This window comes from Panthera tigris, chromosome D4 (assembly GCF_018350195.1).
Source record: "Panthera tigris isolate Pti1 chromosome D4, P.tigris_Pti1_mat1.1, whole genome shotgun sequence".
Lineage (NCBI taxonomy): Eukaryota > Metazoa > Chordata > Mammalia > Carnivora > Felidae > Panthera > Panthera tigris.
In genome coordinates this window covers 79,233,644-79,247,195 of record NC_056672.1, presented here as the reverse complement: position 1 = coordinate 79,247,195, position 13,552 = coordinate 79,233,644, and the positions used below count along the sequence as shown (strand labels likewise).

At 39.1% G+C, this 13,552-nt stretch overlaps 1 protein-coding gene across 1 annotated transcript in view; it reads left to right on the top strand.

The window, feature by feature from the left end:
- MEGF9 (multiple EGF like domains 9) overlaps positions 1–13,552 on the top strand; it is an 89,797-nt gene that overhangs the window by 32,743 nt on the left and 43,502 nt on the right. The window contains exon 2 of the mRNA XM_042964854.1: positions 12,870–13,071. Within this exon, the coding sequence (XP_042820788.1) occupies positions 12,870–13,071 (202 nt within the window). The remainder of the gene's footprint in view (positions 1–12,869; positions 13,072–13,552) is intronic.

The following is a 13,552-nucleotide window of genomic DNA, read 5'->3' as shown; positions in this document are numbered from 1 at the left end:
AAGCATGCTCAGTGATGTCAGCTCAGAGCCTAACCTGGGGCTCGATCCCACAAACCGTGAGATCATGTCCTGAGCCCACATCAGGAGTTGGGTGCTTAACCAACTGAGCCACCCAGGTATCCCTAGCCATTTTATTTTAGCTATGAGAATGCATTTAAATAAAATAAAGAGGTCCTGAATATTAAATCATGCGTGTGTTTTTGGCTCTGAACAATAAATTAAGACTCAGTGACCAAAAGCAAAGGCAAGGTGTTCTAAGTCTCCTGCTGAGAATTATTTTTGTGTCTCCAGCAGCTGTTTCCCCCACCCTACTGTTTGGTAATCATTTGACTTGATGTCACCTGCTTACAAAGAAAACAGACTGGGGAAAAAAGCCACACTAAGCCCAGTGGCATTTAACAGTCGTAGGTGGAATTTGTATTTTTGTTCTTTTTCCCCTTCTCTCCTTCCCTTTTTAAAAGGAAGACAGCTCGGTGGTGAAGTCAGATGAGGAAGAGCACTGGAGTAAAAGGAACCTGGGTTTGAATGCTGTCTCACCGCTTACAGTAACTCTGTGGTCTTGGGCAGCTCTTTGGTTTCTTTAAGTTCTAGTCTCCCTCTTCATATTCCCTATTCCCGATTCATCCCTGTTCTTGCAAGGTTGTTGTGAAGCTGAGTGCTCATTTAGGGAAAATGTGTGACTGACAAAGGCTGAGACGTTGTAGGTAATAGTAAGTAGTAATTACTTTTATTATGATTAATAATAAGGCTGACCTGGCGATTAAGATAAGCCTTGTGTGAAATGCTTTGCTCTGTTTTAACAACAAACTGTTGTGGTTGAGGAAACTCAGAATTATATCTACCGATAGCCAGGTAAGATGTGACCTTCAGTGGGAGACCTCACTCCATTTAACTTAAAAAGAGAAGTCTTACTCAAAAGAACCGAGGGAAAAACCATTAGAAATCATGAGTTCATTAAAATGACTATGTGGACATCTCCAGAAAATGAACTTAATAAATATTTCTAGTTAATAATAATTAGAAGAGATAGTGGGGGGAAAATCACACTAACCACTACTGCTGCCACTACCCTTCGTGATAAAAAGTTTAGGATAATCTCACCAAGATATGTATGAAACTCATATACACATATTTTAAATTATGAAATTTGGCTGAGAGATATAGAGGAAGACTGAATAAGTGGAGAGGCTTACCTGTGCTGACAGAAAAATTGAATATTGTAAGGAATTTTTGATATGGTAACTTTTAGAATAAATGGAATTAATGGGAAAACCACAATAGGATCTTTTTTGGAGGAAATGTGACAGTAGAGTTCAAACAGAAATGTGAATGGCTATCAACTGAAAGAAAAGGTAGAGGACAAAGGAGTAAAACACGTTATAAAGCTGCAGTTGTTAAAACTTTTATTTTTTTTTACTGTACTCATACGAGAATAGACAGATCAAGTTAATAGATCAGAATCAGATTCTGATGTCAAAAATGTATTAGTCTATCACATAAAAAGGACCACAGTTTATTTAACCATTCACCATTTAGGTTCTTTACTTTCTTTCTTTTGTTCTTTCATTCTTTCTTAGTTTCAGGTGTAGAATTTAGTGATTCAACACTTACATGCAACATCCAGTGCTCATCACAAGTGCCCTCCTTCATGCCTGTCACTCATTTAACCCATCCCCCCATCCACCTCCCCTCTGGTAAACATCAGTTTGTTCTCTGTAGTTAAGAGTTTGTTTCTTGGTTTACCCTTCTCTCTTTTCTCCTCCTATGATTATTTGTTTTGTTTCTTAAATTGCACATGAGTGAAAGCGTTTGTCTTTCTCTGACTGACTTAATTTGCTTCTATCCATGGCATTGCAAATGGCAAGATTTCATTCTTTTTTATGACTCAGTAATATTCCATCACACACACACACACACGCACACACACACACACCCACACCCCACATCTTCTTTATCCATTTATCAGTCAGTGAATACTTAGGCTGTTGTTGATAATGCTGCTATAAACATTGGGGTGCCTGTATCCCTTCAAATTAGTATTTTTGTATCCTTTGGGTAAATACCTAGTAGTGTGATTGCTGGATCATAGGGTAGTTCTATTTTTAACTTTTTGAGGAGACTCCATACATTTAGGTTAATTTCAGTTTTTAGTTATTATGAAGAAACCTGCTGTAAACATTCACTTACACTTACCTGGGAACATAAGTTTTCATTCCTCTTGGATAAATATCTAGGAGTAGAACTGCCGGCTCATATGGTAAGTATAAACTTAAGTTTATAAGAAACTGCCAGATTGTTTTCTAAGCATTCCTATTAGTAACACGTAAGAGTTCTAGTGGCTCAGCACCACTCGCAGCACAGGGCACTGCCAGTTTTTGTAAATTTAGCCCTTCTATTCAGTGTGTAGTAGCATGTCATTATGGTTTCAACTTGCATTTTCCCAATAAGAGATGTGGAGCATCTTTTCAATTTCTTATTCGTGATACATACAACTTCTTTGTTGAAGTGTCTTTTCAGACAGTTTTTAAATTGGGTCATTTTCTTACTGTTAAATTTTGAGAGTTCTTTGTATATTCTTTTTTTATTTAAATATTTTACTACATTATTATTTTCAATATTTATTTTTGAGAGAGAGAGACAGGGAGAGAGACAGGGAGAGAGAGAATGAGAACGTGAGCAGGGGAAGGGCAGAGAGAGAGGGAGACACAGAATCTGAAGCAGGCTCCAGGCTCTGAGTCAGCACAGAGCCCAACATGGGGCTCAAACTCATGAACTGTGAGATCATGACCTGAGCTGAAGTGGACCTTTAACGAACTGAGCCACTCAGGTGCCCCTATTTTATTTTTTTAAGTTTATTTATTTAAGAGAGACAGAGACAGCATGAGTAGGGGAGTGGCAGAGAGAGAGGGAGAGAGAATCCCAAGTAGGCCTTGCACTGTCAGTGCAGAGCCTGGTGTGGGGCTCGAACTGATGAACCACGAGATCATGACCTGAACCGAAACCAAGAGTCAGACACTCAACCAACTGAGCCACCCAGGTGCCCCTAAAGATGTTGTTTTTAAGTAATCTCTATGTCCAACATGGGACTCGAACCTACAACTCTGAGATCAGGACTTGTATGCTGTACTGACTAAGCCAGCCAGGTGCCCCTATATATCTTGATACAAGTCCTTTGACGGAAATGTGGTTTGCAAATATTCTCCCAGTTGGTGGCCGTGTTTTCATTCTCTTAGTAGTTTTATAAAAAGCAAAAGTTTTAAATTTTAATGAAGTGCAATTTATAAATTTTCCTCTTATGGATCTTGCTTTTGGTGTTGATTCTAAAAGTTCTTTGCCTGCTCAAAATCAATCACATTTTGTGCTGTTTTCTTCTAGAGGTCTTATAGTTTTACATTTTACTTTTGGGGCTGCGATCTGTTTTGAGTCAATTTTTGAACAAGGTGTGAGTTTAGATCAAAGTTCAGTTTTTTGTTTATGGACGCACTTCTGTTCCAACACCATTTATTGAAAAAATTATCCTTTCCCCATTGAGTTTCTTTTGCACTTTGTCAAAAATTGGTTGAGGATATTTATAAGGCTTATTACTGAGCTAATTGTTCCACTGACCTTTGTGTCTGTTCTTTCACCAATAACCCATTGTCTTGATTACTATAGCTTTAAAGTAAGTCTTGAAATCAGTTACTGAAAGTCTTCCAACTTTATTCTTTGGCTATTTGTTTCTTTGCTTTTTAATATTTATTTTAGAGTGAGCTCGTGAATACCTACCAAAAAATCCTGCTGGGATTTTGACTGGGGTTCACTGAATCTATAGATCTAATTGTTATGCTATGTCTGTCTATTTATTTAGGTCTTTTTGCCTTTTTTTTTTTTCCTTTAGTGTCTTATAGTTTTTAGCATAAATATCATGCATGTATTATGTTAGCTTTATCCCTAAGTATTTCATATAGGCAGATGGCAAGAATTATCTACATCTTATAAATTGAGGCACTGAAACTCCAGACTTACTGAAATTCACAGAGCTGGCTAATTAGCAGCAAATTCTGGTCTTAAGATACCCTGGGTCTTTCTAAGTGTTTTTTTTTTCTTGTTTTTATTTTTTTATTATTATTTTTAAAAGTTTATTTTGAGAGAGAGATAGAGTGCAGGGGATGGGCAGAGAGAGAGGGAGAGAGAGAATCCCAAGCTGACAGCACAGAGCCCAATGTGGGGCTCAGTCTCACCAACTGTGAGATCAAGACTTGAGCCAAAATTGAGTCGGATGCTTAACTGACTGAGCCAGCCAGATGCTCCTTTTTACTTGTTTATATAGTCAATAGTTTCTTGTAGCGAAAAGACTTGAATTTTGGAGTTATTCAGTTTGGGTTACAATCTGTTTTCCAGCACTGGTTAGTTGTGTGATTCATTTCTGTAAAGACTCACACTCCTCCTTCAGGGCACCTACCACACAGGATTGTGGGATGATAAAGGATGTGAGCATGTGAAGTTTTTAGTGTCATATTGGATGTACATGCAATGCATGCTCAACTTGCATATCAGCTTGGTCATATCAGCCTGGTTATAATTAGTAGTAAAAGCTGGTCGTTACATCCTTTCCCAGAACTTGTCATTTTGTCTCATTAATTAGATGAATTGTCTTTGAATTGTGGAAAACTGGCAGTGAGCCAGGGAAAAGCACTAACGACATGGTCCTTAAGTGTGAGACAGAAAATTTTCTACAAAACCTCTGTCGTTGTTACCCAATTTTTTAAAAAATATTTTTTAATGTTTATTTATTTGTGTGTGTGTGTGTGTGAGAGAGAGAGAGAGAGAGAGAGAGAGAGAGAGCGAGTGCGAGCAGGAGCAGGGGAGGGGCAGAGAGAGGAAGACATAGAATCGGAAGCAGGCTCCAGGCTCTGAGCTGTCAGCACAGAGCCCGATGTGGGGTTTGAACCCATAAATCGTGAAATCACGACCTGAGCCGAAGTCAGACGCCCAACCTACTGAGCCACCCAGGCGCATCCCCCAATGTTTTTTCATGTGTCTTCCATAAAGTAGAAGAAATGTTTTGTGACAGTGAATTGTGACTGGGAATTTTAATGGGTATATTTTTATTTTAAAAGGTAAAGCTTAAAGCTTTTCTTTAAAAGTAGTGGCTTTAAAACTTTCCACGTTTGTGCGAAGTCTGGTTTAATGCAAGAAACTCATCAACTTTAATATTGAATTTCCCAGTTTTGCAAAGATTTGTGACCCTACCCTGGCACAACATAAATGTGAAATGTAATTTGAGTATCAGTGTTATGCTAGGGTAAGACCTTTTATAAAAATAAAAATTCTGTGTTGATAATTCCTCTTCTCTAGAATGAGGCCTTTCCAAGATTCCTTTACTCTAAACCTACAAAGATGGAATATGAGCCGAATAAAAAGTACATTTTGAAAGAAATACACCAGACCCTTAGGAAGTCAGGCCTGTAGTCCAGACAATATTATTGTCATTTTGTATTCTTTTGATGTATGAGCAGAGGTTTGAATTAGGTCTTCCTGCTTGATTCTGACAATTACTTTTCCATTTTTTTTTTCAATTTGAAAATCAGGAGAGGTGTTATTTTTGTAGATACTATCCTAGGTTTGTGGAAAAGAGTGAAGTTTTATGTTGGATAGACTGCGTAGATTCAAAGCTGTTACACTTGCATGTATTTCCCTGGTGTTTGTTTAAATAGAGTAGGTTTTTAACGATGAGTCTCAAAGGAAAAGAAATAATTGTATATGAAAAAGGGATGAGAATCCTATATATCTTTGTATTTTATTTTTTCCTTCTGCTTCATTGTACACAGGAGCAATTATAACCAAAGACTTAAGTTGGAGCCAAAGGGAAAAAAAAGATTCTACTTCTTTTAGTTAAATACGATTTTAAAGTTTATTTATTTATTTTGAGAGAAAGAGAGAGAGAGAAAACACGTGCTCTAGCAGGGGAGGGGCAGAGAGAGAGGGGGAGACGGAGAATCCCAAGCAGGCTCCGTGCTGTCAGCACAGAGCTGGTCATGGGGCTCGACCTCACGAACTGTGAGATCAGCACCTGAGTCGAGATCAAGAGTCGGATGCTTTAGCCACCTGAGCCACCCAGGCACCCCTTATAACGTTTTGAATCCTAAAATGTTCCATAGCATTTTGTGCAGTAATCAACTGAAGCATTAGTCAATTCTTGCTATCTTAATTGTAACATTAACTTTGAAAAAGACTTGAAGTATCAGTTGGGTCTCGTGTGATGTTAGTGCCACAGTCCAGCTAAATCAGTTACTTGTGGCACAGTTTCTTCTTGCAAAACTTAACAATGTATGGGCGCCTGGGTGGCTCAGTCAGTTAAGCATCCGACTTCGGCTCAGGTCATGATCTCGCGGTCTGTGAGTTCGAGCCCCGCATCAGGCTCTGTGCTGACAGCTCAGAGCCTGGAGCCTGTTTCTGATTCTGTGTCTCCCTCTCTCTCTGACCCTCCCCCGTTCATGCTGTCTCTCCCTGTCTCAAAAATAAATAAACGTTAAAAAAAAATTAAAAAAAAATTTAACAATGTAGTCTAGTAAAACCTCATTGCTTTTAAAAGAAGTTTTTGTTTATTTTAAAATATACATCCAATAAAATTTACTCATGATATTCAGTTCTATTAATGTTTTAAATTTTGGTACTAAGATTAAGCACTGAGCCTTGATACATTTTAAATACATGTCTTCTAGCTTTTGCTACTTTAACTGTGAACAGAAAATGCAGCAAATAAATATTATAGTACATTTTATTTGTCTTTGGACTATGGGGAAGAATGGAAAGTTTTGGAATAGCCTAGAGCAGTTTTTCATATTCTTAATAGATAATTTTTTAATTCTTTTCAATATCTAAGGTATTGAAAGCAAGAGTGAAATAATTGTTGAAAGAATGAAAAGGTTCCAGGAACTGAGTTTTGCAAAGGTCTTCCCACAATTTTGCAAGAGGCTATAGATAGAATTTCAGGCTATATTCCTGAACCAGATTCCTGTGAGTACTGTGTTAGTTATATTTACAAGTATTTTCCAGTATCTATGCATAAATGCAATACTTGTTTTGTAATCAGTTTAGTTCAGCAGCAGTGCTGTTATCAATTAACATTTATTTATTCTATGACATTTACATCATGAATTGACTGGGGACACAGTTTTTTCATTTTCTTACCCAAATCTTTCATTTACTGCTTTTATAGTTCTTTTTTATCTGAAAAAGGCTAACACACTATTGTACCAAATTGCTTGAGTCTCCAGACATCGTAGTTAATTACGACACTCAGAAAGGACTTCAGGGGCGCCTGGGTGGCGCAGTCGGTTAAGCGTCCGACTTCAGCCAGGTCACGATCTCGCGGTCTGTGAGTTCGAGCCCCGCGTCAGGCTCTGGGCTGATGGCTCGGAGCCTGGAGCCTGTTTCCGATTCTGTGTCTCCCTCTCTCTCTGCCCCTCCCCCGTTCATGCTCTGTCTCTCTCTGTCCCAAAAATAAATTAAAAACGTTGAAAAAAAAAAAATTTAAAAAAAAAAAAAAAAAAAAAAGAAAGGACTTCAAAAAGAGACGGAGAGAGGACACACTAATTGCGACATAGTATCACAATTAATATTTTTTCTAAAATCTACCATCAAAGGAGTTGCAGATACCAAAACACAATTAAAATTCTCTAGAAGATATGAGGGGATTTTTACTGAGCAGCGACATGAGGTGGTTAAAAGCTGGATGCAGAAAGAAGCCTATGAGGTGTATAAGAAAAGATCTTTAGGACTCTTAAAAACTGAGAACAAACTGAGGGTTTGTTGGGGGGGAGGGTGGGTGATAGGCACTGAGGAGGGCACCTGTTGGGAGGAGCACTGAGTGTTGTATGGAAACCAGTTTGACACTAAGTTTCATATTAAAAAAAAAAAAGAAGAAAAGATCTTTAGTAGGTTCAGGGAGATGATCTCTTACCAGGACAGGTGTTTGCACAGAGGGGATGGGAGAGTTTATGGGACTTCTAAACAAAGCTACTCTATATTTATTTTCCATTGCTGAAAATGTCCATCTCTTGGCCCTTGGTAAGGAATGTTTGAAAAAGGGCAGTGTTTGATTTAAATGCAATGATTACTTTGGATACTTTTACTAAAAAATCATCCTGTGAGTTCAAGTTCTCAGAGAAAAATGCCAAGCTACTTACTGTCTCTTCCTTTGGCCTTTATTTATAGTTTCAAGTAGTGTGGACCAGATTTTACCTCCTTATTCTTCTTTAGGGTTCAGATCATTGTTCTTCAAAGTATTTCATTGCTCTTCAGAAGCCAAACAAAAAGAAAAAGATATTGCCAAAGATTGCCATCTCTCTGCTAACATTTATGTTACTTTTTTCCTAATTATTTCTCTATAGAGCTTTCCCGAGAACCACAGGGCATTGAAAGGAGACCCACAGCTCAAATGATGGAGAATTTACTTCATGTTTACTCTTAGGCAACCAAATGAGATTTTGGCATTTCGTCCAGACTTGTCTGTGATTAGCTTTTGTGTCGTCTTCATACTGTTTCGTTGCCATTACCATTCATACTGGTGACTTAACATCAGTCACGTCACCGGCTCCTTTGTGCTGCTCTGCTGTCTAAGATGCTACCTCATTAAAAAGTCACCACTTCATCTCTTGTTTTTGGCTGTAAGTCCTTCCCACTGCTTCTCTCAATTGACATTCCTTTCTTCTTTTTTATACTGCCTGCCTTCTACTAAATTGCATTATTTCTGCATTAACTCCTGTCTGGTTCCACACAAATGCCAGGAACTGTGAAGGGTCTGAGATTTTCCTCTACTTACAGGCTAACAGGTTATCCTGATGCAGTTTATTGGATATTCATAGTGCTTTGCCTTTATTGCTATTGCTCATGCTAGTCATTTAACTCGGGTCCTTTCATCTGAGGTCCATCCCTGGGATAAGGCCTCAGATTCTGAGCTCCAGACAGGAAAGATATACACGCTTCCTGGCACTCGGTATGCTTCTCTTCACTTCCTTTACTTTGGTTACTTTGGGGAGGAACGTTAACATGACAGTGCATTTTGTCTTCATAAGTCAACCCCGTTCCTGGCATGAATGCAGTCTCTCTCGCTGAGATATTTGCCTTGTATGCCGCTACTGTTAGGGTGATTAATACAAGAGGTGTAGAACCAATAAATGCTCTTTTTCTTCCTCTTTGAAACCATAGCCTCAACACTTCCGTTTTCGTCATTGTATTTGTAGGCACCCGTATTAGTAATGAAGCCCAGAATACATAGGATGCCATCTTATTTTCTTCCTAGATAACCCACAACTTGGAGTTCTGAATGTCAGGACACTAATTCTATTTCTTAAACGTTGTCAAAAACCGCCATAGAAATAAACCCGATTCTAGGCTTTCTTGTCCACAGGGTATAACAAACAGAGCTGTGGCCTAGGAATCTGACATCTGAATTCTCCCTAGGTTACTTTATCTGCTGTCTCTTTCTTCTCGCTATTGTATTACTTACTGCAGCCCTCCATACTACCTCCAGCTTAGGTGTTGGGACTAAGTGTTATAGGCACTATATTATGCCCTGTTTACAGATAAGAAAAGGGAGGCATAAGGGGTTAGTTAACTTGTCTAAGGTCATAAGGTTAGTAAGTGAGAGAGCTGTAAATGGAAGCCTGTAGCTGTCTGCCTCTACGTCTGTGCTCATAACTGCTACACTTTACTGCCTCTTCAAATTACTGGCATACTATAGGTAGTAGCTGTTGTTACAGATTCACACTGGGGTAATAGAATTAGAGTTTATGGAGGAGTAAGTTTCAGCTGATTCTTGAAAGAGGGGAGAGGTTTGAGTATGTGGAGAGGAGAGAGCATTTCAACGGGGACAGAATGAACAAAGGTCCAAAGATGAAACTAAGAAGAATATGTTCAGAGGATATTGAAGACATTGACTTGGTTCCATATGAGTATTAACTACCCAGTGAACTCGGTTAGTACTGAAGTTTATCCATTACAACTTTAATGAAAAACAAACAAACAACCAGTTTTTTCCTCAAAGGTTTTAGATTTATTACGTTCCTATAAAAATATACGACTCACCTTACCCCACTGAATGGGAACACTGATTCGGGTTTCAGGTGGAAGTACATTAGTAAGGAAATAGTAGAATAAAACTCTCAGTCTTAGAGTTTTTACTTAACCTGTTCATTTTTCTTGAGCTAGATCTGCCCACGCCAGCACAATTTGGTTAGTTTTACTTGTGATGAAACTGGTCCAGCAGGAGGAATTAGATGTATATTGAAAGTGTGCCACATTTGGAAGAAAAATGTTATTTTAAGCGTTCTGGTCATTTTTGGTGGAGTGAAGGTCTTACCATGAAGTTGTCATTGGCAGGTTTTCAGACCACTAGACATGGCTTCCTTATTTACAAAAATCACACACACACACACACACACACACACACACACACACACACACACACCAGAAACTAGAAATAATGTGAAAACAAGTAAGTCTGGCAAAGAATTGTCATTCTAGTGTAGCCTAGTGAAAATAAGAAAGTTGACTGAGATGGGAAGCTGATACCTTTCCTAAGTTTGGGGCTAAAGAAATCTTGAATTCCTCTCTGGGATTTGTAACTAATTTACTACCCTTGAATTAAGGTAAATCACTTACCAATATATGTATATTGATTCATTTGACCTATTTACAAAGTAGAAGAGATGGAAAGAGCGGGGAGGTTGGGTGACCCCAAAAGTTAGGAACTGAAGAAGTGTGGGAGGTATAGAGTTGGCATGGATGTGGCCAAGTGGGAGTTTCTCTGTGGAATCCTTTGCTTTGACTTGTGTGGATAAGCTGCTTGTGATGACATTAAGAATTTTAATTTCCGAGACTCCTGGATGGCTTGGTTGGTTAAGCATCTGACACTTGATTTCAGCTCAGGTCACAATCTCAGGTTGTGGGATTAAGCCCTGTATTGGGCTCCTCTAAGTGTAGAGCCTACTTAAGATTCTCTCTGTCCCCCTCTCTCTGCAACCCCCCCCCCCCACATGCACTTTCTTTCTCTTTCTCTCTTAAAAAAAAAAAGGAGAATTTTAATTTCCTCTTCTAGACTAGAGGAGCAAACTCCTTTATAACATTCTGTTTAAGACCCCGGATTTGCAATTATTCAGTAACTTTTTAAAAACCATCAGGGGCGCCTGGGTTGCTCAGTTGGTTAAGCGTCTGACTTCAGCTCAGATCATGATCTCATGGTTTGTGAGTTTGAGCCCCATGTCAGGCTCTGTGCTGACAGTGTGGGACCTGGAGCCTGCTTTGGATTCTGTGTCTCCCTCTCTCTCTCTCTGCCCCTCCCCCGCTCACACTCTGTCTCTCTCTCTTTCTCAAAACTGAATAAACCTTTAAAAAAAAACCATCAAAAATTGGCTCAGGTTGTTCCTCAGTTTGTGAGCCCGCATTGGTCATTGTGCCAACAGCCTGCTTGGGATTCTCTCTCTCCCTCTCCCTCTGCCTCTCCTCTGCTTGTGTGCATACTCTCTCTCAAAAAAATAAACATTTAAAAAAAATTGTTGTGGGGCGCCTGGGTGGCTCAGTCGGTTAAGCAGCCGACTTCGGCTCAGGTCACGATCTCGCGGTCCGTGAGTTCGAGCCCCGCGTCGGGCTCTGGGCTGATGGCTCAGAGCCTGGAGCCTGCTTCGGATTCTGTGTCTCCCTCTCTCTCTGCCCCTTCCCCGTTCATGCTCTGTCTCTTTCTGTCTCAAAAATAAATAAAGGTTAAAAAAAAATTTAAAAAAAATTGTCGCAAATGACATTAAATATTTTTTCCAAGCTAAATTTTTGTCCATATAATGCCATTTCATACAGTGCCTTACCTACTCAGAAGTGTAATTTGTACCATAGATTTTTTGGGGGGGCCGTTAAACCTAGATTTATAGCTGTTTTGGAGTTGGGGCTATTCCTAAACTGTGTACAAGGTTTTATTTTATCTGCAGTTGACTTTACTTGTTTTTGACATGCTTACAAAGTCCTGTGTTGATACTGTGTCAAGCCATGTTGAAAATACTTTCTTGATTAAATGAGTGTAAACAATAGCAAAAACCAAATTTGAGCTGACCTTTAACTATATCTACATTTAAAGGCTAAAGCCAAGGACCTCTAAATATTTTCATCCAAAGAACTCTTTGAAATGTAGCTAAAGGAAAGTTTATTTTCCAAATCTTGTAACTTAGGAAAGAGATTTAAACTGTGATTGGTTTTAGCCCACTGATCAGGACGACTGTGTAAACTTCCTTGTCTAGGATTTATTGTTCGTCCTCTTCCTTACCTTAAAGTTTCAATTCTCTATTAATTCCTTCCTCGAAAGAACACATTAGTTTATGATTCCAGCTGTAGCACGATTTTGTCTGACCTGTGTAAGTTACCACAGTTAACCATTTGAGCCTTAGGCTTTTGCGGCTGTACAATGGGGCTATTTATTATTCAACATGTTGTCATTTCCAGCATGTGCTGTCTGTGCCATGGAGGTAAGCATAGGCCCTGCCTTTGGAGGTTTCCAGTCCAGAAAAACTTAGCGGTATACAGGAACCACCCCCAATCCAATACACACACTGTAAAAGGTAAAAAGGTGAAAGGTAAAGGGCTAGAAGATGAAGAGTACCGGCAAGGACACTGAGAATGTTAGCTTTATAATTAGGGATGATGTATAGTTTTACCTACTTTACTTATTTCCCATTTTAAACAGACTAAACGGGATAGAAAGTGAATTTGAACTAGAATCGATTTTATCCACCCTAACACAACTGTCGTGAACATTTATCCGGAAAAATAAACTAGAGTTCATTTTATTAAGAAAGCGTTACATCTTAGTTAATAATGTCTCTTTCCTTCTGTCCTTACAGAATATGTATGTAACTGCTCTGTGGTGGGAAGTCTGGATGTGAATCGCTGCAGCCAGACCACAGGGCAGTGTGAGTGCCAGCCACATTATCAAGGGCTTCACTGCGACATCTGCAGGGACAGCTTTTACCTGAATCACACGTCTGGGCTCTGCCTGCCGTGTGGCTGTAGTCCACACGGAGCCCTCAGCATAGTCTGCAGCAGGTAAGCAGCAGAGGGGGGAGGTGAAGTTATTTCATCAAGAGAAAGAAAAGGCGCTGGCTCTCCAGGACCAGACTGGTTTAAATAAAGAGGGAGGGGGGCATAGGTTTAGAAAACATTTAATAAACTTTTATTTCCTCACTTTGGAAATTATATTTAATAGCAGAATTAAGAAACCTCTAATTCACTGATAGAGTTCTTCAAAAGCCCCTGGGTCACCAATTTTGCTTTGTGATAATTTCTCTAAATTTCATGGGGAGAAAAAAATCATTGAGAAAGCAGTCTCCTTTCTGGAAGTGATAACTTCCTGGCATTTCCAGTGGAAATATTCTTGTTATGTTAATTCACATGCCATTGGAGTTTCAGGAAACTTACTCTTTATTTTTTCTCTTATCAAAATTCTGGAGCTGTTTCTTTGCACGTCTAAGGCTTACTGTCGGTCATATCCGAATTTCTCTAACTAGTGGGGAAAAGACTGGTTTCG